Source organism: Vulpes lagopus, chromosome 13 (assembly GCF_018345385.1).
Source record: "Vulpes lagopus strain Blue_001 chromosome 13, ASM1834538v1, whole genome shotgun sequence".
In the NCBI taxonomy this organism is placed as follows: Eukaryota; Metazoa; Chordata; class Mammalia; order Carnivora; family Canidae; genus Vulpes; species Vulpes lagopus.
The window spans coordinates 3,575,715-3,600,656 of record NC_054836.1 but is presented as its reverse complement, the minus strand read 5'-3'; the positions used below and the strand labels follow the sequence as shown (position 1 = coordinate 3,600,656).

At 40.5% G+C, this 24,942-nt stretch overlaps 1 protein-coding gene across 2 annotated transcripts in view; it reads left to right on the top strand.

Annotated features, from left to right (window-relative positions):
• RBM28 (RNA binding motif protein 28) overlaps positions 1-23,230 on the top strand; it is a 31,155-nt gene extending 7,925 nt beyond the window's left edge. For both annotated transcript variants that reach the window (XM_041728293.1, XM_041728294.1), the window contains 13 exons: positions 392-557; positions 724-866; positions 2,704-2,776; positions 5,472-5,581; positions 8,150-8,223; positions 9,205-9,340; positions 10,744-10,808; positions 12,830-12,988; positions 15,495-15,644; positions 15,962-16,036; positions 18,992-19,248; positions 19,870-19,969; positions 22,703-23,230. In XM_041728293.1, coding sequence (XP_041584227.1) covers positions 392-557; positions 724-866; positions 2,704-2,776; positions 5,472-5,581; positions 8,150-8,223; positions 9,205-9,340; positions 10,744-10,808; positions 12,830-12,988; positions 15,495-15,644; positions 15,962-16,036; positions 18,992-19,248; positions 19,870-19,969; positions 22,703-22,837 — 1,643 coding nt within the window. In that variant the 3' untranslated portion in view covers positions 22,838-23,230. The remainder of the gene's footprint in view (positions 1-391; positions 558-723; positions 867-2,703; positions 2,777-5,471; positions 5,582-8,149; positions 8,224-9,204; positions 9,341-10,743; positions 10,809-12,829; positions 12,989-15,494; positions 15,645-15,961; positions 16,037-18,991; positions 19,249-19,869; positions 19,970-22,702) is intronic.
• The last annotated feature ends 1,712 nt before the right edge of the window (positions 23,231-24,942 follow it).

Below are 24,942 nucleotides of genomic sequence, written 5' to 3'. Positions count from 1 at the left end.
TTGTGGCTGAGCACCATAGTAAGCATTGTGCTGGCTGTGGTGCACAATGGCAGGCTGTCTGTGGGCACTCAGTTGCTACTTCTCTCATTCTGAGCCTGATTAACCTTAAGGCTTCTGATGAATGGGGCAGGCTTCCAGGGAATCTCAGTCATGAGGGGTTTTTGTTGTTCTTTTTGTGGTTTTCCCTCATACTTTCTCTTACATGTGGTAAGAAAAAAATATATATAATTTTTTATATTTTATGATATATTTATGTAAAATGTATTTTTTTATAGTTATAAGTTCTAGTCCTAGCCCCAAGGAACTAGGAGCTTAGGGTTTTAGTTACTCTGTTCAAATAACCTTGTTTTGGATTCTAAATGAATTCTTGACTCTTTATCTCTGTGTGTAGGTGAGAAGAGGCCTGAACCTAAACATCAGGAATTAAGTAAAGAGAATGGTAGGGAAGAAGAGGATATGGAAGAGGAAGAGGAAGAAGAGGATGATACAGAAGAGGAAGAAGATGGGGAGGAGGATAAAGAATCAAGGGTGACCAAGCCTGCACAGATTCAAAAGAGGTAAGCAGCTCAGCTTGTTCTGAGACAACAGAAGAAGATCTAGGATTATCTCTGGGAGGAGCAGTGGTCTTCCCTGCTCCCATCACGGCAGACGTAATGTGTGTGATGAAGGGGCATAGACCCCTCTGGCAGCCCAGATCCTTAGTTCTGAACTGTGCCATTGCAGACCTGTCAGGAGGGCTGCACCTGCAGAGAGCAGTGAGGAGGATCATTCTGACGAAGACAGCGGCCTGAAGGAGAGAGATGATAGTATTGATGGAGAGGAACTGGCTCAGAGTGACACCAACAGTGAAGAGCAAGAGGATGAAGGTTTGCCTGGGGATCTTTGTAGACATTTTACATTTAGCCTGGGGATCTTTGTAGACACTTTTACATTTAAAACCGGTTACTGACAAATGTGCATCAGTTCAGTGCACACCTCTCATTAAATAGGACCCCAAAGTGGTCTGTCAGATTCATGTTTCAGTGCTGAAAAGGATACCCTTATATTCCTTCTAAAGGTTTTTGTTTTGTTTTAAAATTAGTTTGGAGGGATCCCTGGGTGGCGCAGCGGTTTGGCGCCTGCCTTTGGCCCAGGGCGCGATCCTGGAGACCTGGGATCGAATCCCACGTCGGGCTCTCGGTGCATGGAGCCTGCTTCTCCCTCTGCCTGTGTCTTTGCCTCTCTCTCTCTCTCTCTCTCTCTCTCTCTCTGACTATCATAAATAAATAAAAATTAAAAAAAAAAAAAAAAAAAAAGAAACTTTTTTATAAAAAAAAAAAAATAAATAAAAAAAAAAATAAAATTAGTTTGGAATGGCATTTGAAGGTTAAGATTCTCAGGGAATTTAAAACCTGGCTTAATGCTGAGGCACTACTTCTCTCTTGTTTATCCAAGGTGAATGAATAACTGGATAAGCAGGATATTATATTCTAACACCAAGTGGATTTTAAACAACTCTTGTGAATTGAGATAGGGATAAAGACCTCTTGGGGCATTTTGTAAAGCTGTAATCAAACCCAGTTGCCACCTTTATAAAGAATGTTGGGTGTAAACTCATTTATTGAGGGAGGCAGGTCATTACAGAATGAGGAATGGTCAATAACTGGTTGTTTAGGTTAAGTCTGGTGTGTCAGTTTGGCCATATAAAAAATCTGAGGAAATAGTTTTTTCCATGAGGAGAGAATGGGAGACACCCTAGAATCAGAGAAGCTTCTGTACTGAGGGGACTATGAGACCTTGCATTCAATAACCAGGTTTATCTGTCTCTTAACCATTCTTTACATTGAAAAAATTATTGGGCCAATACATAATAATGGCAGAAAATTTAAAAAGATAGTGCAGTAGAGCGTAATATAGAGAGAAAAGTTCCTCACCAGACCCCTAAGGGTCCCTCAAAGTAACCACTGCTGTTGTTTTCATATTCTTTCAGAATTGTTATATATCTATAAACATATATGTCTTTTTTTCTATTTCCCCTAAGATTTTATTTATTCATTCATGAGAGGTACAGAGAAAGAGAGATAGACATAGGGGAAGAAGCAGGCTCCTCTCAGGGAGCCGGATGCAGGACTCAATCCCCGGACCCGGCCCGGATCATGCCCTGAGCCGAAGGCAGACACTCAACTACTGAGCCATATAGGTCTATTTTTAAAAACAAACAGTAAATCTTCCTTGTACCCAGGTCCTCAGCCACTTTAGGGCCCCTCCCCAGAGACAACCAAAGTTAAAAGTGTCTTGTGTATCTATTTAATACCTTTATAAGCAAAACCAAATGTGGGGTGTACACATACACATACAGGTCCAGTAGTTATGTTTGTGTGTGTGAATGTCTATTTTTTTTTTCCTCAAATGTTCTAAACCTTTAGACTGTCCTGACAGTATATAGGAATGTCTTTCTTTCCATATCCTTACCACATTGGATTTCATTCTTTTATTAAGTTGTTGCCAATTTGTTGGAATGAAAGACAGTATCTTTTTACTGGTGCTATGTTTTTCTTATAAGTTTGAGCGTCTTTTCCTGTATTTAGGTGTATATCCTTTGTTCACTTTTAATTTTGTTTTTTCTTATTTGTTTATGCAAGGTTTTTATATATCTAAGTTAGCCCCTTGTCATTTGGGTTGCACTAAGTCTTTTTCATTTTGTTGTTTTTCTTTTTACTTTAGATATGCAAATCTCAAAGAAAAAGAAGAGGAAGTTACCCTCTGATGTGAATGAAGGGAAAACTGTTTTTATCAGGTATGCCTTTGTACCTCAAGAGGTGCTGTTTGTGTTGCCCTCACAGGTTTTCCTTTTCTCCTTTTTTCCTTCTTCTCTCTTTGTCTCTCTTTATTTTTGGAAAGATTTTATTTTTATTTATTATTTTTTAAAGATTTTATTTATTCATGAGAGACACAGAGAGAGGCAGAGACATAAGCAGAGGAGAAGCAGGGAACCCCATGTGGGACTCGATCCCGATCCTGGGACCCCAGGATCATGCCCTGGGCCAAAGGCAGGTGCTCAGCTGCTGAGCCACCCAGACATTCTGAAAGATTTAATTTTTAAGTAAGCTCTACACCCAGGGTGGGGCTCAAATTCAGAGCCCCAAGTTGTGAGTTGCATGCTCCACGGACTGAGCCAGACAAGTGCCCCACTCTTTTTGTTTTCTAGTACTATTTCTGGTAGGTAGGCCAGAAAATTGGATCATTAATACATCTGGCCCTAGGAACATAGCAAACAGTGAGAATATAGGAGAATCAGAACTGCACCCAGAAGATAAAGAGCGGGAGTCTCCAGATTTTGTCCTCATTTACATTTCATTCTTTGTAACTGGGGTAGCATCATTTGGAACAAATCAGTTCTTTATTAGAAACATCTTGCTTCCTGCCTTTGTTTTAGGAGAAGTGCTGTAGAGGGGTGATACCACTTGTCCCAGATAATTTCTGTCTTCATACCTAACTTAACTTTCAAAGTAGTGTCGAGAATAAAATAAGGCATCCCATTGGTTTCCAAGAAAATTTAAGGGAGGAAGTCAAGTGGAGATAGGTTTTATCTCATGTTGCCATTGCTATTTTAGTCCTACTGACTGTGGTAAGTTGGCTGTTTTATAGAGTCAGGACATCTTCAGGACACCTCAGGCATGCCTTCTTTTCCTTTCTTAAGTGCCAACCTACCAGGGCTATTTGGGTCTTATTTTAAAGATGTGTACTTTATTTTCCTGTAGAGTGTTTTAAGATTGTTTTTATTATATAAGTAATTTATGCTTATTGTAGGAAATTTAGGAAATTTCCTAAATGAGCAAAAAGACACAAGATATTAACCTTAATTATTACTCAAAGAACACCTGCACACATGCCCATATCATAGCTATTTACAGAGGTGAGTTTAGCCTCCACAAGCTATGCTATAGCCCATTTTCTGCCTTAACGGCATGTCTCTCATAGTTGTTTTTACTTGGTTATTTGGAATGGCCATATAAATAATTTTGTATTTGTAGAGGATTTTGTCTAATAAGAAAGGGGAAATGTTATACTTAGGAGCCTGTGATTTTAATACCGAGGATACCATTCCTTACTGTTTCCACATCTTTTAATTAATAAAAAACTTAGGAAAGTAAAGGATGGAAGACAAAAAACTATACACAGACCAATTAGAAGAAGTAATGTGGCTAGGATGTCTTATTGCAGAAAATCTTTTTTGTCTCAGTTACTTTGTAAGATGGAATTGTTTATGGGGTTAACTGAGTGTAGAGAAGAAAAATTATATTTATTGAGGACTGTTTTTACCCTAGAAGGGTGTGAATAGCTGGGGAAATGAAGGATCTTTACAGTATATGGGAATTTAGTAGAACAAAATCTTCCAACTTTTTTTAAGATTTTATTTATTTGACAGAGAGAAAGTGAGCACAAGCAGAGAAAGCGGCAGGCAAAGGGTGAGGCAAAAGCAGGCAGAGGCAGAGGAAGAAGCAGGCTCCCCACTGAGCAAGGGGCCCCATGCTGGAGAATCCCAGGATCCTGGGATCATGACCTGAACCGAAGGCAGACACTAACTGAGCCACCCAGGTGCCCACTTCCAATATTTTTTAATTCCATGAAAAGGAATAAGTGCTTTTCTTGTTTTGCACTTAGTAAACTTTACTGTGTTTGCTTTTGAGTTATTATTTTGAAGAATTTTCTGACTTTTGTAAAGTTTAAATTGAAACCTCGATTTCACAGCAACACAGAGGGGAAAATGCGTAATTGAGAGAGGCGGGCAGATACACACATGTACACTCTTGACTTGTCTCATTAGCCTGCTGTGAATCTTTTGGTTGTAATAAGAGAAACTAATTTTGGCCAATTTAAATGAGAAATCAGGTTTGTTGGGTGAACATTGAGTGGTTCACTGGGTCAAAGCAGGGGAAGAGCAAACCTTAAGGAGATGAAAATCTGGATGTTTTGGGGCTCAGCTGTAGAAGGCTGTGATCTTTTCTCTGAGAATACTGCCTTTCTTTTTTTCATTTTTAAGGTATAATATATATTCTGTAAAGTGCGTTAATCTAAATGTACAGCTCAGTGAAATTTTTCATACATATATATCCATGTACCCACCACTCAGATCAAGATACAGGACATTTTCAGATTTCCACTTCCTAGAAGTTTCCTTTGGGTGGGGTCCTGCTATTTTGAAATGAATTTGCATCTACAGCTTCTGGCCTTAATGTATGTCTGTTTAAGTTTTAACTTTCTGGGGGAGAGAATCTGATTAACATAGAAAGGCCAGTTAATGCTAGCCATGGGGGAGAGTCACACATCAGAGGTGGGGTCACTGGGGCCTCCCCTATCTATGGGTGCTATTCTTAAACTACAGAGGGTGGTTGTGAGCAAGAATACCACTCCATTTGGTGTCTCACCTTGTACTAGAACACAGGATCTCACTTTTGTAATTGACTTTTCTTGTGACCTGTCTTCCATAGAAACCTGTCTTTTGACTCAGAGGAAGACGAACTTGGGGAGCTCCTCCAGCAATTTGGAGATCTTAAGTATGTCCGTATTGTCTTGCATCCAGACACAGAGCATTCTAAAGGTATTTGTTGTCAGCTTGTCAGGCCCTAAAAAGGTAGAGATTGTTGCCATGGACACTGGGTTACTTGAGAGCGTAATGTGTGCCATTCTGAGGGGTCTACAGTCCATCCAGCCCAGGTTTCTATGATTCAGAGAAACACCAAGGACATTCTGAGGTTGTCTTCCAAGATATCAAACTCAGCATCTTTAATGGTGCTGCCAGCCACAATTTTGTCTAAGCTTTTTTTTTTAAGCCCTTGCTTATTTACTTTAGGGTAATGAATTCCATTTGTTGTTCTTCTTTGAATTTCAAATGTGATAGCATCTCATGGGTATTAATCATTCCACATTGCTTGAAATTACTGGGATCTTTTTCAGTTGCTTTTGTTAGAGATGGAAGCTAACAAGTTTTTTTGCAGTGGCAACAGTCAGAAGGAAAATGGTATATAACAGGACTGCTGCCTTAGATTTTTTTTTTCCCCTAAAGCTATTTCTTTTGAACTTTTAAGGATTGGCCCCAGTTCATTCTAGTATACTGTTGTTAGGGGAGCAGCATCTTTTCAGTCTATTCATAATCTTTCATTTCATCAACTGCAATCATTCTCCTAAGCAGTGAGTTCTTAATTCATTCTGGTTCTTGCTTCGAGATTTAGCAAAAGCTATGAACCTTCTCTCCAGAAAAATGCCACTTCTGAGGATTTGTGGGCTCTCTGGACTCTATTCAAGGGTTAAGAACCTCTATTCTGAACTTTACTTTCCAAATTGATGAGACCTGATCATTTTCGGTTTTTCCTTAGGCAAAAAGATAGAAGTAGGGCAGTATGATGGAAAGAAAGCTGAACTGCTTCCTGGAGATTAGGGATCTAATTGTAGCTAAGCCATAGACCAGCTGGGTGATTTTGGCAAATTGTTTAACCACTGCAGGCTTCAATTTCTTATCTATGAAATGAGTAGATTGAACTGGAATAATCACTGAAGGTGTCTTCAACTCTAATATTCAACTATACTTCTTGGACCTTCTTCATTTCCAGTATATTTTTTTAAAAATGGGCAACTAAAATTGCATAGAATGTTCCTAGTAATGTAGAATATTGCTTTACTTTGATATCTTTTGTTTCTTTATGATACAGTAGTCTTTTGGGTTGGTATTTTCAGAATGTGGTCAATAGTTGACTTTCTCAATCTTTCTTGTCCTATTAATATTAGCTGAGAGTTAATGATCTTAATAAGTGTAGTTTTCATTATTATTTTTTAAATACATTGTTTTTTTCTAGCACTTAATAAATTTTTTTGCTTTCTCATGCAGCCTTGGCTGCCTCCTATCATTTGTCCCTGTTAGCATGCCATTTCACTGTCTAGGAGAGCTAAAAATTATCTGTGGACTTTTAGGGAAGTGTTAAGACTAAAGTCAATACTGACCCAGTGTTATAATTCTTACCCATTCAAAGAGAAGTACCTATTTTCTTCATATTGGATGAATAAGCTAATCTGTCAATTAGAAACATTCCTCCCTCTCAATCTTCCTTCCTTTCTTTTTGTATCATTTGTTTCTTCTTCTTGAGTGTCTATTAATGCCAGATACTATAGTAGGTGCTAGCAGCCTAAAAACATGGCCCTTACTCCTGAGACATTTGTCCTATTTGGGAAGATACCACCTGACCAGCGCTATAATAGAAGAGATGTGATTGGAGGACCAGTAGATGGGGCACTTCGCTCTGCCTGGAGGAGGCAGGGAAGACCCCACCTAGATGGTGACTCTTGGGTTGGCCTACCATGTGTTGTCTTAGTCTGCTGCCATTTATTCTCATAGAGGACAAAAGTTCAGTCAATGCCCCAGTAGCTCTAGGAAATATGACATTTTTTTTCATATATGAGGGAATATTTAAATTTGTATAAAGGGATACTAACAAAATATTATGAAACTTGTATTTCATTTTTGGAGTCTACTATAAAGTGAACTTTTTTTCTTTACTGATAAAAACTGCTTTTTATCAATAGTAGAAATTAGGATGGGTTGATTGGCTCTGCATCTAACCAGCGATAGGTGAGTTTGTGCAAATTCTAGAGTATGAGTCAAGAATTGAGCTTCTGGCTTTCTGGTTCACTGCTGTATTCATGTGATAGAGGCCAGGAACTTTGACTCCAAGAGACCAGTCTGCCCATATCTGATGTCTCCTAAGTGGCAGTGAGATGATGTGATTAATTAGTTGATAACAGTGAGATCTGTAATTAATTTCAGGGTTCCTGCCTCATTTTTTAGCCTTCTAAAAGGCAAGCATTAAGAAATGCTGATTTAAGTGGAATTTCTCTACTATATCTTGTGGCTTTTTGTTACTAAGGAGAGCAGTTAGTGAGACTAAAGCTCTAAGAAGCATTGGAAAAGATGAAGTAATAGTAAAATTCCATTGTAAGCACATGTCCTATCTGTCTTGGAACCTTTGTACTTGATGCAGTGCATGTCTCATAGCGTCTAACAAAAGGACATGCTCTTCCACTCTGTATTAGGCTGGCACCATTTGTCGTGTCATCTTTGGCATCCTGGTGGGCCATGGGAGTTTGGCATCTCACTTAATTTTGTTTCTCTGTGTAGGTTGTGCATTTGCCCAGTTCATGACTCAAGAAGCAGCTCAGAAATGCCTTGAAGCTGCTTCTCCAGAGACTGAGGTAAGGAGAACATTTCTTCTATCCCATAATTTAGGGGATAGTGACTCCTAAGGCCAGCATTTGCTGTTTATACACAGCTTTATTAGTACTGTCAATACTATAATAATAATAATAATAATAATAATAGTAATAATAATAAAGCTAATGCTTATTGAGCACTTAGTGTGTGTTAGGCATTAAACTTTACATGTATTATTTAATCCTTAATATCAGTTCTACAGTGGTATATAAGGTAATTACAGTTATACCTCTGGGGTGCCTGGGTGGCTTAGTTGGTAGGGGTCTGACTCGACCTCAGCTCAGGTCTTGACCTCAGGGTCATGAGTTCAAACCCTACATTGGGCTCCACGCTGAGCATGGAGCCTACTTAAAAAAAAAAAGATCAATTATTATACATATTTTATAAGTGTGGAAACAGGTGTAATAATGTATCTAATATTTATTGATCACTGTATGTCAGCCCATATTGTAGCCTGATGACATGAAAGTTGGGACAAGAAGGGATTAAGGTTATCTATGAAATGGAATAAATGAGAGACAATGTAGGGGTGATGGATTTTTCTGTATATTCTGTAACCAAGTATATATTGTTTTGAGGTATCCTGTGTTGCCCATTTATCTCTTAAATTCTCTTAAGTAGAGTTAACACTATCATTTCATTAGCTTTCTTTAGAATTTAAAAATTTGGCTATTTATAGATCCATTTTCCTCACTTTAGCCCTACTTTGGGCCTAATCAACTCCCATAAAATAAATTACTGCTAACTGCCCTAAGTATACACATGGCCTTTTGCACAGCTATTCTAAAATATTAGGCTAAGTGATCCACTTGCAGCCACCTAGGCTAAGACATCCTGTGGGTTGGTTCCATCGCATAATTGGGGTTTGCTGTTTTCCCTTTCCTTGGCATTCCTTGTCAGGTACTTACTTAGTCTTTAACCTTTTAACTAATTTTAAGAGAGACAATTGCAATCTGTTACAGGGTGGTGGACTTAAACTGGATGGCCGGCAGTTGAGGGTCGATTTGGCAGTGACCCGTGATGAGGCTGCAAAGCTCCAGACCAAGAAGGTGAAGAAGCCAACTGGAACGCGGAACCTCTACCTGGCCCGAGAAGGCTGTGAGTAGTGGAAGGGAGATGTGAACCAGGCTTTTGAGTTAGCAGGCCCTGTTCTGTGACAGTGACCAGCAACAGTATGTTTGGGGGCATGTTTCAAATTAAAAACCCACATGTGTTCTTCAACAGTGTTACATCATTATTCCACTTTAGCAAATATGGCTTTCTGTTAGGAAACCGTCACTCAGGTTTTGGATTAACCAGTCTCATTCTCTTTTCTTTTTTCTTTTTTTAAGATTTTTTACTTTATTTATTCATAGAGTCACAGAGAGAGAGAGAGGCAGAGACACAGGCAGAGGGAGAAGCAAGCTTCATGCAGGGAGCCCAACGTGGGATTCGATCCAGGGTCTCCAGGATCACGCCCTGGGCTGCAGGCGGTGCTAAACCGCTGCGCCACTGGAGCTGCCCTCATTCTCTTTTCTGCTTGTTTGCCTTGAGATCTTTAGGTTGGAGGATTAGCAGGGCAAAGAGGGAGGAAAAGCTCAAATTACCTTTGCTTGTCATGATTTCTGATAGTTTTTCTCAAGGAGTTGAAAATTATGACTAAAATTACTCTTGATTAGTCATAGATTTAAAATTTGCACTCAGTACCTTTCCCTTAATGTCAAAAAGGTAATCAGAAATTAGCTTCAGTGAAAAAAAAAAAAAAAAGCAGAAGAGGGGCACCTGGGTGGCTCGGTTGGTTAAGCGTCTGCCTTCAGCTTGGGTTGTGATCCTGGGGTCTTGGGATCGAGCCTCGCATTAGGCTCCCTGCTCAGTGGAGAGCCTGCTTCTCCCTCTCCCCCTGCTACTGCCCCTGCTTGTGCTCCCTCTCTCTGTCAAATAAATAAATAAAATCTGAACAACAACAAAAAAACCCCAGAAGAATCCCTTCCTCTAGGTCATACAGTATTTGTCAGCCTACTACTGCACAGCTGCACAGCCTGGACTAGTGATGTAAGGCCTTTAGCTTTTGGCTGTAGGCCTCTGTATGGCCAGGTGGCTGTTTTCAGTTTGGCTTAATTCACTGCTTAGCACTGGCCTCCAAATACATGAGTAACAGCAAAATTCCAAGGGCAGGTTATAGGTGGAGCATTTTTGTATCCGGAATACCTAAAATGTACATATTTTCAGAACTTTTTCTAGGCCTTTCCATCTGACATTGGGCATATACATGAAGCTTTTTGTGGGGAAGGAAAAAGAGGAACAAATTCACAAAATGTTCAGTTTTAGTCCTTGATAGCAGCTCAGAGCTGAGAACTTAGCCCTGTAGCCTATTTCTGGACCTACCCAAATGCCACTATGTCCTGGCCAGCATAGTCCTCTGGGCCCTGTACAAAGAGCTTGCATCATTCAAATCACATTCCTCTTGTTGCTCAGTGAAAATTCCCTTGCTGATGTCTTGGCCTTTTTCCCTCTTTTTGCAGTGATTCGTGCTGGGACTAAGGCTGCGGAGGGTGTGAGTGCTGCTGATATGGCCAAAAGAGAACGGGTGGGTAGATTAGGCACCAGCCTTCAGGTTCTGCATGACTTATTATAAATCAATAAATAATAACTATTGAATGCTGGAGGTGCCTGTCAGAGAGCCAAGCATCAATCACAGACCCTGCTTGCTTACACTCTTGTTACAGGGAAGCACACTGGTGAAACAGCAAATAACCCAACATTGTACATCATGTTATATGAGTGTTGTATGCCATTATAAGGACTGTGTCTTATTCTTTAATTCCTAATGCTCAGCAGTAAATGTTTGCCAAATAGTATGCTTCTACATCACGGAGTAGACACTTAGAGGCTAAGGCTATATATAATTAGGTATCAGTATGAAGGCAGAGTAACCTAAGAAAGGAAGATCAGAATGAGCTGGAGTTAATAGGGAAGGGGTAGATGTGGGTTTTAGAAGGAAGAGTTAAGATGTCCTTTTGTGGTAGGGAGTTATGTCCAGATTATAAAATCATCTTAGGAAAACTCCACATCATGGGAGTTTCCACTGATAACTGATAACATTGAGTTTTTTGCTGCTTAGTAGTATTCATTCCCAGTAATATTTTTTAAAAATATTTTATTTATTTATTCATGAGAGAGAGAGAAAGGCAGAGACACAGGCAGAGGGAGAACAGGCTCCACATGAGCAGGGAGCCCGATGCAGGACCTGACCCAAAGGCAAATGTTCAACCACTGAGCCACCCAGGTGCCCCTCATTCCTAGTAATTTTTAACTTTTGCCCAAGTAGCCTACTTTCAAAAAGTTAAGGCAGCCTAGAATGATAAAGAGGCATGACCATTAAAAGAATGAGCTTTGGAGCTTGAACGTACAGAAGATGAACAGAGATGAGAATATAATGACACTAAGAGGCAGTGTGTTTTTCCTATGTACAGTTTCTAGACTTGGGTTCACGTTTTTTGGTAGTGATCTTCTGGAAATCATGGTATTTAGGGGGCACTGTATGCCCTTTTCTGATCACAATATGATAATGACACATTTAATTTTCCCTTAGAACAAATTTTTGTAGCAAAAAGCTCTGTAGATTATATGCATAATTCACAGCAGGTGGAGCTTTCCCTGGGAGAAAAATCATACTGTTGAACTCAGGTATGAAAGTCTCTTCAAATAACCCTTTAATATTCATTTCCAGAGTATCTGTTTATTTTGTGATTTGTTAGTCCTTTACTAAATAAGGAATAGCAGAAATAAGACTTAGTAAAAGACAAAAAATTAAAACTTTTTCAACTAACTGATTTTAAAAAACACACCAGAAGAAGACTATTATCCTCTCACTTCAGCAAATGTTGCCCTGGGACTGGTGTTTTGTGCAGCATAGTTGAGGCCAATGCTCTAGAAGCAAAATTCGTTTCTGTTGTGTGTGTGAAGCAAAATTTGTTTCTGTGGTCATGGACATTCTTCTTCCTCAAGGTGGCAGAGTTGAGACAACATTCTAGCAAGTATTCTTTAAATAAATTCCATTTCCTTTTGGAAGGACTAGATAATTAGTTTGAGTTGGTGGGCAGACAAGGATTGGGCATAGATGTTAACCACTGTGTTATTTATTATTTGCTTTGGGCCAGGTTTTGAGTTCGGGATTTTTTTGTATATTACCTTATTTCAGCCTTACATTAGTGCTAAGAGATTGGTATTTTGAGCTAAAGTTTCACTTTGTAGAGGGAAAAACTGAGGCTTAAAAAATTTCACGTAACTTCTCCAGTTAAGGATGAATTTCCAGTTTAGTCTGAATCTAGAGCCCAAGATCTTACCACCTACCCACCATTTTACCTCTTTGAACCTTTCTTTCCCTATGCTAGGCCTCATAAGGTGGTAGATAGGTGATTTCCCTTCTTTTGTCCATATGTGTGGTTATTGAAGGGTGGGGGGGTGGGGGTGGTGGCCACAGTTCTTTCCTTTTGGAGAATTATGAACCTGCATTTTTATTTTTTATTTTAATTATTTTATTTTATTTTTTTATTTTTGCATTTTTAAAGGGTAGATTGTCTTGTTAACAATTTGTTGTTCTTTCAGTTTGAGCTGCTAAAGCATCAGAAACTCAAGGACCAGAATATCTTCGTCTCCCAGACCAGGCTGTGCCTGCACAACCTCCCAAAAGGTGTGGATGACAAAGAACTTCGGAAGCTTCTACTGAATGCCACCAGAGGGGAGAAGGGAGTGCGCCTCAAGGAGGTGAGAGCTGGCCCCGTCCACTTAGAAGTTTGGTACTTGTCCTGGGTCAGATTGAGCATTTATTCCAGGCTTTGGTGCTAGCAGATTGACAGAATTTCTTCTGGGCGCATTGTCAACAGATGAGGCTGAGTTTGGCAGTTTTCATGTTTATTTGTTTGTTTTCTCTTCTTAGAACTGCCTTTCACCCACACTGTCCAGATTGTAGCACAATGTGAGGAAATGTCTGTCCTCATGAATTAATTTGAATTCTTGCTGTGTGCTCAGCATCATAGCAGGTGCTATAGTGTTAATTTTCTTGCAGAGAAAATAATCTGTCTAGTTTGCTCTTTAGAAGAATATTTTACTTCCATTCACAGTACTCTTACTGTACGAAAAGAGTCCTCGGTGCTGTGTGGTAAGCACAAAGAGTCATGTGGGTCTTCAGCGGTTGTATTAGACAAACACTGGATTTGCACCAAAACTTGATGAGACTCCATAAGAGTACAGAGCCTTCTCTGCCCCACCCTCTGCAAATCTTCATCCTGGCACTTATGATTACATGGTCCTGTCGTTGTCTGCTAGTCATTTCTCCTGACCAGCTCTCCTGAGCTCTTTGAGAGCAGGTATCTCATTGCTCCCAGTCTTTGGCAGAGTACCTGGAACATAGTAATCTCTCAATCTATATTTATTGAATAAGTAACACAGCCAATATTAGAAATCTACTTTGCTCTGATTTATGACTATAAACTGTTTTCCTAATCCTGGAAAATCTCTTCAAAATGTATGGCATTGGTATTTGGGGAAATACATGAGAGAATGTGAACATATCAGCACATATCTGACACCACTCTTAGTAAAACTGTTCAAAGTGTTACTGGCATAGAGGTCAGTTGTGTAATTTCTCATATCAGCATCTACAATATTTAATAAGTGCTTGTACATTGAAAACCTGTCATCAGAGAAATTCATGTGTTTTACTGTATTTGCATTGCATTGAATTTTCTCTTTATTTTATTTTTTGATCCCACTATTGTCATTTTAAGGGGTCTTTCTTTTTTCCTTTCTTTCTTTCAAGAGTGATTTATTTATTTATTTATTTATTTATTTATTTGAGAGAGAGAGAGAAAGAGAGAGCATGAGCAGGAGGGGCAGAGGGAAAGGGAGAGAGAGAATCTCAAGCAGACTCCACACTGAGCATAGAGCCCTATGCAGCACTCGATCTCACAATCCTGAGATCATGACTTGAGCTGAATGCAAAAGGACACTTAACCAACTGACTGTACCTCCCCGGCACCCCTTGAATTTTCTCTTTAATTTTTTAATACGTGTTGGTATAGCATCTCACCAAAATCGTAAGCTTCTTCAGGACAGGAACCTCATTTTAAGCTTTTCTTAACTTCCGTGTAGTACATGGCACAGTTCTTAGGACAATGTAGGTACTGGAAGTATACTAAATGCAGCATCCATGTATCCTTAATACCTAGATTTCTCGATTACATGAGAACCACAGCTTTTTCCAAGATATGCTACTATGGTATGGTATCTTTGATGTCCCAGGACACCTATTACATTCAGCTTATGGATTTAAGGCAAATCATGCCAGAGAAGATCCGAGCTCTGAGCAAAGCCAGCTGAAGCTTCAGCTGTAATCCTTAGGCTATATGTTAGGCAGGCCCTTCCCCATACCTGAATGTCTTTCTTAAAGATTTATTTATTTATTTGAGAAAGAGAGAGAGCAGAGGGAGAAGGAGAGAAGCAGACTCTCTGATGAGCAGGGAGCCTGAATGGGGCTCGATCTCACAACCCTGAGATCATAACCTGAGCTGAAATCAAGAGTCAAATGCTTCACCAAGTGAGCCACTCAGGCACCCCTCAGTGCCTTTCTTTTTTTTTTTTTTTTTTAATTTTATTTATTTATGATAGTCATATAGAGAGAAAGAGAGAGGCAGAGACACAGGCAGAGGGAGAAGCAGGCTCCATGCGCCGGGAGCCTGATGTGGGATTCGATCCCGGGTCTCCAGGATCGCGCCCTGGGCCAAAGGCAGGCGCCAAACCGCTGCGCCACCCAGGGATCCCTCTCAGTGCCTTTCTTAACTAAAGCCATCAGGCCTCTTTTCCTTCTTCAGTAATTTCCTTTCTGAGTGGCTTCTTCAGTGATGAGATCTATGGACAGCGCTTCATCCTCAGTGATAACTTACACAATTTAAAGTACCATATACTTTTGAACTTGTATGTATTGTCCACAGTTGGCTATTTTAATTGGGGGGTATTTTCATCTACATGCTTATTTACAGGTTTTTTGTTGATCTCTGTAAACTCTTAGAAAGCCAGAAAGTATCTATTTAATTGGCTTTGTGCTTTCAGTAGATGTATGCTAATAAGACCTTGGTAAATGTTAGTCCAGTATAATATGGCTGTTGTGGCAGTGATGTGGATGAGGATTCTGTCCCAGCCACCTGATCTCACAGTGAGTCTGTTCATGCTCTCATCCTGTAATCATGCCTTCTTTCTCTTGTTCTACTCATAGTGTCGGGTGATGCGAGACCTCAAAGGAGTGCATGGGAAAGTTAAGGGTCAGTCCCTGGGCTATGCCTTTGCAGAGTTCCAGGAGCACGAGCATGCCCTGACAGCCCTTCGCCATATCAACAACAATCCAGAGATCTTTGGGCCTCTGAAGGTGAGCCTCATCCTGTGGGGAGACCTATTCCTCTGAGGGCCCTTTGCAGAAAACCATTTCTCTGCTTTATGTCCAGTGTCCTCTGACTTATGTGTGGTAGGAAAGAGGAGCCAGTTAGTGAGGGAATTAAGCAGTGGTTCAGCTGATAAGATGATCAGAAGGTTTTGAAATCTAAATTGGATAGACTGCTTGCAGAATGGCCCCTTACCTTTGAGTAGAGTAAGTGAGCAGGAGAGAGGGCAGTGGTGGGGGATAGCTCAGCTCATTGCTCTCAGAAATTAAGAAATCTAATGAATGACATTCTCTTTCTGACACAGAGACCAATAGTGGAGTTCTCGTTGGAGGATCGAAGGAAACTTAAAATAAAGGAACTGAGGATTCAGCGCAGCCTGGTACAGAACTGAAATGTTTTTCTGTTTTTGCTTGTTTTTTTTTTTTTTTTAAATTGTGGTCAAATACACATAACATGAAATTTGCTATTTTTAAGTGTATATTTCAGTTAAAGCAATTTTTTTTTTCAGGCTATGTTAAACGCCTATTTTATTGAGTTTGTGGTTCTGCACCCTTGATGTAGGTCTCTATCTCATTAGGTTTTTACACTTTACTCTTAGTTCCCTAGAACTCTCCAGGCCATCTTCTCTGCTGGCCTGTCTTGTGATAGCTCCACAGAGGGGAAAAGAAAGAGGAGAATCAGGCTGACGTTACTAGCAATGAGCAATGCCAGTACAGTGTTTGGTTGACAGTACATGTCAAAGGGAATGGCCCAGATGAAAGTTTTACATTGTAAATTTCAGCTCTCTCTTCCATAATTCTTCCTTCTTAGATGGCTCCAGGAGTATGATGCCTGATAGTTTTAGTACTGTTTTTAATCTAGTGTGGTATAAAGGAACGAATGGGAATGGAAATGCTCCTGTTCAGACTCAGGCTGTACCCCTGAGTTCCTTGGCAAGTTAGTACCTCTCAGCTTCAATTTAGTTTGTACAATAGGATTAACAGGATTTGCCTCACCTGATTGATAAGGATTAAATGGTAACAGTGCATGGTCAGCACATAGTCAGCACTCTTTCTCTTACCCCTCTAGCCCTCAGATATAGAAGGCCAGGTATTCTTTTTTTTTTTTTTTTTTTAAGATTTTATTTATTTATTCATGAGAGACAAAGAGAGAGGCAGAGACATAGGCAGAGGGAGAAGCAAGCTCCATGCAGGGACCCTGATGTGGGACTCGATCCTGGGACTCCAGGATCATGCCCTGAGCCAAAATCAGGTGCTCAACCACTGAGCCACCCAGGCGTCCCAAGGCTGGGTTATTCTTGATTCCATAACTCCTACTGCTTTCATTGATAATATACCTTAATTTGCTTATATATCAAACATCTGCACTCTTTGTGGTGTGTACCATGGGCCTGACCAATAGAAGAGCAGTTTCAGTGGTTAATACAGTGGTTCTGAGTACGAAAATCTGGGATCTGGTTCTTGTTTGAGACAGCTTTGTTCTAGGAATACACTTACTTACAGCCTTAAGCTGTTGCTTCAGAGTGATTCTGAAACTAGTGGCTTAATAAAAACTATTCAGATGGCTTTATTTGTTGCTTATACTTGTGTACATACTGCTCTTTCTGTGTAAAAGTGTCCCTTTCCCCTGACTCAAGGATACTTCTACAGTTTCCATAATCAGATCAAATGTGCTTCCTCAAGAAGCATTTTCCCACCTCTCTCAAAAGAGGTAAGACCCCATTACTTATACTTTCATGAACCTTTCTTTAAGGTCTCTAGTTTTTCACTTTGCGTTATTTGTGTGTCTCTTGTCCTCCATTAGACCAGGAGTCCTCAAAGGTAGTCACTATTCTTTCCCTCTGTACCCTTACTTAGAAATTGAGACAGGCATATTACAGGCATAGAATAATCTTTGTTGTATCAATAATTAGACTAATTTAATGTGGATCTTCTGTTTCTTCTTCCATTACAGTGCAATATAAATCCGTAACATACTTTATGCCTTCCTTCTCTTTTTAAAAATATTTTATTTATTTATTTATAAGATACACAGAGAAAGAGGTAGCGACACAGGCAGAGGGAGAAGCAGGGTCCCTGTGGGAAGCCTGATCCGGGACTCAACCCCAGGACTCCAGGATCATGACCTAAGCCAAAGACAGATGCTCAACCACTGAGCCACCCAGGTTCCCCTGTGCCTTCCTTCTCATAGCATCTTTTCCTAGTCTTCATTTCACTTATTCCTTCTCTAATGTTCTTCCTTTCTTTATATAGACTCGAGTTTCTGACCTATGTCGTTCTTCCTTCTCAGAAATTCACTTAGCCTTTCTTGCAAGACCCATCCCCTGGTGACAAATTCCTTTAATTTTGTTTGTCTGAGAAAGTCTTTATTTCTCTTTCACTTTTGAAGGATGATCACATTGAATACAAAAGTCTAGGTTGGTGTCTTTTTTCCCAAAAACTTTAGGTATTTCTCTGTTCGCTTATTTCTTACATGGCTCCTGAAGAGAAATTCAGTGTAATATTATCTTTGTCTCTCTGTAGATAAGGTATTCTTTAGCCTAACCCACGCCCCTTCTTTCCAGATCTTCATTTTGTCTTTGATTTTCTACAGTTTGGTATGATATACCTGTTTTTGGTATATATCCTGTTTGGTATTTGGCTGAGCTTCCTGCATTTGTGGTTTAGTGTCTGTCACTAAGATTGGTAAATTCTCACTCCATATTTCTTTTCTTTTTCTTTTTTTTTTTTTTAAAGATTTTATTTATTTATTCATGAGACACACACACACACACACACACACACACACACAGAGAGAGAGAGAGAGAGAGAGAGAGAGGCAGAGACACAGGCAGAGGGAGAAACAGTCTCCATGCAGGAAGCCCGATGCAAGACTCGATCCCGGGTCTCCAGAATCACGCCCTGGGCTGAAGGCAGTGCTAAACTGCTGAGCCCCCCGGGCTGCCTTCACCCCATATTTCTTCAAATATTTTGTCTGTTCTTTTCTTTCTTCTCCCTCTAGGATTCCCATCACACATTTGTTTAGTAATTGCTGCCCCATGCAACTGGCTTTTCTTTTTTCTTTCTTCCTACTGGCTTCGAGTCTTGGGCATGCATATACTTTCCTCTGTTCCTGCATATGGAAAGGGAAGTGGTGGTTTTGTGTCCCTCAGCCTGGTAACTGTCTGCTACCATGTCAGGGCCTGTGAACTTGTATTCATTTTCCTATAATTTGTAACTATTCAAGGGAAGAATTCTCCTTCTTTGACTAAGCTCCATGAAGCTCCTTTTCTGCTGAGTGTTTCCAGCAGATAAACCTCATCCAGAAACAGATGGCAGTGTCTTATTTTATGCAGCAAAAAGTGAAATCCAAGCCTGCAACTGATGAGCCCCAGCAGGAACAACCAACACTTGGAAAAGACCAGCAACAGAAAGCAGCTCAAAACCACAAACGGGAACAAAGCAAGACCCCCCTGGAGCAAAAGGGGAAGGTGCATTCTACTTCGTGGACAGGGTTCCAGACCAAGGCTGAAGTGGAACAGGTGGAGCTGCCCGATGGAAAGAAAAGAAGAAAGGTCCTGGTGCTCCCCTCACACCGAGGCCCCAAAATTAGGTGAGATGCAGAATGGTATAGAACAGCAGGTTGCTTCTACAAGGGTTTGGTTTTGCTTAGCCCTTTTCTTCTTTGTGGCTGTTGTTTGGATGAAAGATATGTTTAGTACTGCATTGGTCCCCCAGAAAGAGCTAATGTGCAGGCATCTTGACACCAACAGATGTGGCTCTTGGAACAATTGGAGGCCGGAATAGCACTAGCGGAGGGGTCACAGAGGATCCTCCTCCTGGCGGCTTTCGTGTCATTTTCTTCTCCTGAAAGCCCCCTCCAGTCCAGAGGGTTGTCTCTGTCAGCTGAGGCCTATCTACTGAGGGTTATCTTGCAGATCCTGTTTGAGGCAGCAGATTAGTGCTATCAACAAGTTAATCTTTACAAAATATTTGTGAAACAAATGAAGGTTTTTGAGAATCCCTTGAAGTTTTAAGCCAAAACTTTTTAAAAGGTATATAAATGTTGAACCTTCGGGTATTCTGTTATAGTATTCCTTTTTAGAATGACTTCTCCTGGGCTAAGAAAGAGCCAGTGTGAGAAGAGGAATTTTATCTTGTGGGTGAGACAGCCTCAGAGGTGCCAGTTAGCCGGAGAATTCAGAGTGACATTTTACCTGACCTCTTATTTCAGGCTGCGGGACAAAGGCAGAGTGAAGTCTCTCCCTCCCAAAAAGCCAAAGCCCCAGATAAACTCGCAGAAGCAAGAGAAGCAAAAATTACCTTCCAACCAGGTGAGTTCTGTAGGGCACGAGGCTTTGGGATGGCTGGGCTCTGCCACAGCTGGCAGCCACTTTTGTGCCCTGATTAGTTAAGCAAAAAGAAGGGCTTCTGGATTGCAGCTAATGCAAACCACAGCTTTTTAGAGGGTGTTGCGGTATACAGTTCTAAAAGTGGAGAAAACCTAGGACGCCTGGCTGACTCAGAACAGCACGTGACTCTTGATCTTGGCATCATGAGTTCGAGCCCCATGTTGGGTGTAGAAGTCATTTTTAAAAATAAATAAACTTAAAAAAAAAAAATAGAGGCACCTGGCTGGCTGAGTTGGTAGAGCTTGAAACTCTTGATCTTGGAGTCCTAGGTTTGAGCCCCATGTTGGGTGTAGAGATTACTTAAAAATAGAAACATCAGACTCTTTTTTTTTTTCTTTTAAAGATTTTATTTATTTATTCATGAGAGAGAGAGAGAGGCAGGGACACAGGCAGAGGGAGAAGTAGGCTCCATGCAGGGAACCTGACGTGGTACTTGATCCTGGGACTCCAGGATCCTGGGACTCCAGGATCATGTCCCGGGCCAAAGGCAGGCGCTAAACCACTGAGCCACCCAGGGATCCCCGAAACATCAGACTCTTGATTTCAGCTCAGGTCTTGATCTCAGGGTCATGAGGTCAAGTCCTGGGTTGGGCTCCACACTGGACATGGAGCTTGCTCAAAAAAAAAAAATCTTAAAGTAAATAAGGAATAAATAAATAGGTAAGTAAAATAAAAGTAGAAAGAACCTGTATATTAGTTTCTCTACTTCAACAATTATCTTATTTTACCTATTCCTCATACATACTGCCCCCTGCCCAGATTATATATAGTAAGCTAAATTCTGCTTCAGATGTAAATATGCCTTAGATGAAAATATGGTTTATTGCTCAGAAAAGTACCTCAGAATGCTGGTCTGACTAGACTGACTAGACCTAACTGACTAGGTCTTAAAAGTATGTGTACATTATGCCATTATTATATCTAATGAAATGAGTAAGAAGCCTTTAACATCATCTAATATGCAGCCCATTTTAAAATGTCCCCAGTTGACTCAAAAATGTTCTTTTGTAGTTGGGCTAGTACAAATTAAGATCCAGAGTCCACCCATTAATTTGGTTTTTATATCTCTTAAATCTTTTTTTTCCCTATAATACTCACTCTGCTTCATCACCCCCCCCCTTTTTCCATGCTGATAATTTGTTGGAGAAACTGAGTCATTTGCCCTTTAGAATGCATTACATTTTCAGTTTAGTTGCTTGCTGCCTTGTGGTGTCATTTAATTGATGCCTGTGATACCCTGTATTGCCTATAAACTGGTAATTAGATGTATAGGCTTGATTAGATTCAAGTCCAGTTTTCTTTTTTTTCTTTTTCCTTTTCTTTAAGATTTTATTTATTTTTAAGTAATCTCTACACCCAGTGTGGGGCTTGAACTCACAACCTTGAGATCAAGAGTCACATGCTTCACTCACTGAGCTAGCCAGTTGCCCCTCAAGTTCAGTTTTCTTGGCAAGAATATTTCATGGGTGGTGCTTTCTGTTGTGTCAGCATCCTAAGGCCCATAACATTTGGTTGCCCCATTTTTAGTGATGTTCAGGTTAATCGGTAGATCTGCAGGCTTGAAGGTTGTCCACCTGTCTTCCATTTGTGAAGTTTCCATCAGCCTCTCACTTAATGGTTTTAGCACCCATTGATGATTACTATCTAGATCCATGATTTCAATAAAAGGTACAGAATGGTGATTTTGTAGGGTTTTGGGTTTTTTGTTTTTTGGTTCTTTTTTTCAGTTCTTTTGCATTGTTTTGGGAGAATTCTAAAGAAAAGAATCTTCCCTTGTCAACTATACAAATGAAATACCATTTGTATAGAAAAGGCAGAATAAATGCTTGATTTCATTTTTGTTTATCAGTTTTCAGAGCAATGAGTTGGTACCCTACCAGCCTCCTATGGTGACCAGTAAGATCTTTTTAGTATTACAGATTCCTGAGTTTTTATATATTTGATGTGTTGCAACCAAACGCAGTTATTATTCTTGTCCCATCTTAGGCCAGCAGAAGGCCCTACAGGATGGCTCCTGAGTCCTTCCAATCTGACCCTGTCTTTGGTGGTGTCCTTGCTTTCTGGTACAACCAGATGTCCCACCTCATCTTACATAATTCTTCCCTGGTCCTGGCATTAGCCATTTTTCCAAGCAGCCCTATTTCCTTTTAGTAGAAAATTGTGGTTCTACATTCTTGAACATTTGAGGTCAAGCTTTCTTTTCCCCTTCCCTAATGCCTTTCTTTTAAGTTGCAAGGATGAAAGAAGCAGTAGCTTCTCCTACTCAAGGAATCTGTGTCTCTGACCCGTACCATACTATATCATAGAGCTCTATTTCTGAAATCCCATAAGCAGTATTCTTGTTGAGGGAAAGGGCCAGCAAGAAGATGCAAACTCTGGGCTGACTCACCTGTGAGAAGACTCGCAGGAGCATTTGAGAGCAAGAGCTCTGAAGCACCTGCATAGTGGTTTAGTTCGGCCCTTCTCTTAGGCATTCCTGGTCCGGTTTCTTGCCAGCGGATGATTCCTTTTGGGTTTTGGTAGGAGTAACTCTCTGGAAATCCACCTCTTATGGTAAACAGGATTCGTTATTTTCTCTCTTGAGTGGTGTCAACGTGAGGTGATAGTCAATGCTTGAAATTGATTATCTTGTTTTTCCTTACCTTTCATTTATAGGCCCCTAGGAAGAAAGCTAAGGGAAATAAGACTGAAATCCGCTTCAACCAGCTGGTCGAACAATATAAGCAGAAATTACTGAGACCTTCAAAAGGAGCACCTCTTGCAAAGAGGAGCAAATGGTTTGACAGTTGATAGTGGCAGCGGACTGGATAAGAAGCTGGATTCTTTGTCAAGCTTCCCTCTGAGGGAAAGACACCCCCTTTCCTCCCCAGTGTGCTGCCACTTTGTTGGGAGGTCCCCTGGGCTGCACACATTTGAACTTTGGGCCCTTCCCAGTGTGTGATTAGTGAACCACAAAGAGAAATCTCAGAAAAACATCATGATGTTTTTTTGTGTATTACCCAAGTTACTGTGTGAATTGTGTCTATAATTATTACCCATTCAGTCCTCTGTTTTAGAAATGGAAACAATTGCACGGAGGATTCTTGAGGGCTGAATATTTAAGATGTATATTTTGTTAAGTGTCTCCTCTAAATGAGCTGTTTTGTGGCTTTTTAAATAACAAACTATTTCTCATTTCTAATAGATGTGAATCCTTTATTATTTATGAACATTTTTGACATTCCTAACATAGTTCTACATAATGCAGGAATTAAGTAAGAACAGAGAAAAATGATTTGCAACCTAATCTCTTCCCAGTAGAAGAGACTGGGAAAGTCATTGAGGTCAGTGGGGCCTGGCAGAGAGCAACACCTGATAACTGTTTGCCAGATGAGTGGGTTATTATGGGCAGTTGACTAGAAATCAGTTTGCAGTAGTCCCCTGTCACTAACCTAGCTGGTGATGACCCACATTTTCTCTCCTCAGATCTTAACAGTGGTAGGGGTTGGCGGGAGCAGTGAGCATCAGGCCTAGCCTCTAGCTTGTCTTGCTTTTACCTAATGGGTAGCCTTGAACCATAAATAGACTCTCTGAGCCTTAGTTTTCTCATCTGTAGAGTAAGAAATTGAACTAAAGGCTTTTTCCTGATCCATTTTGGCTCTGCTCTTTTTCTAATTCATTCATTCTACTTCATATACTTTTTTTTAAAACTCGGGATAGAGATGACTCACTACTTTCCAAAATTTTAGGGGAATCATAAAAGCTGGGAGGGATGGTAAATAAATATTAGAATCTAGATCCAAAAAAGATCATGATAGCCAGAAGGAATGGGCTGAATCTGATAAGATGAAAATCATTGGGAGTAATGTAAATTCCTTCACTTGAGTTCCAAAAACCCTTCTTCACAATTTCTGGTTGAAGAGTTTGAGTTGATTGAATTCACATTATGAAGGAACAGCGTGGCTGCCACACATGTAATAGGACTGTTAGGCTATAGTAGTAGAAATGGGATGTCACCAGGGAGTCAGCTGCTAGTACTCTGGGTTGGCCATACCACACCTATGAGATAAATGTCATGACCAAGTTGGTGAAGGAAATCAAAATGATAGATGGAAGCACAATTGGTCATGAGTTGATTGATGTTGAAGTTGGTTGTAGGTAGATGGAGATTTATCATACTATTCTCTTTGCTTCCTTGGACATTTGAAATTTTCTATAATAAGAAGTTAAAAAGTTTAGAAAGTCAGATGAGTAACAGGGAAACTGGTCTGACTTGCCTGAGAAGGGAATTCTTGGGGTGTTATTAGCTGTTGGTAGAGCCTAGAAGGATATATGGAGGCAGAAGAGTAAAACTCACAAGGAATCAGATTTTGGGAGAACTTAAGTGTAGCTGTCAGAGAGGCATGAGTTCCATATCTGGAACAGCCCAAGTAGAGTAAGTCTGATATTGCCAGGGATTCCAGTGCTAGGGGATTGGGCTAGAGGAGGTCATAAGGACTGATCAGCTCAGTAATGTTTGGCCCCAGGATGACCTGAAGCTGTGCTTTATGTCTTAGTCCCTGAGGCCCCTCCTCATCCTCTTTGTATTGTCCTTCATATGCTTGGTCCCAATGATGTCTGCTCTGGGCTCAATATGGTGTTGTTCCTCCAACAGGCAGAGCCCATGGTTCTGCAGCCCCTGTCGCCTCTCCTGCTTGTCTCTATCCATCACTCCCTTTCTTACAGTTTGGCTGCCCAACCCTTCAATTCCTTCAACTCTACCACCTCAGAGGCTTTGTATTTGTTCCCTTCACCTGGAAAACTTTTCCCTCAGATCTTTTGCTTACCACTCAGATCTCTACTGACTGGTCACCCCTCCTGGAGCTCTTTCCTGGTAAAGTAGGGCTCTTCATCCCCTCTTGTCTATCCTACCCCCA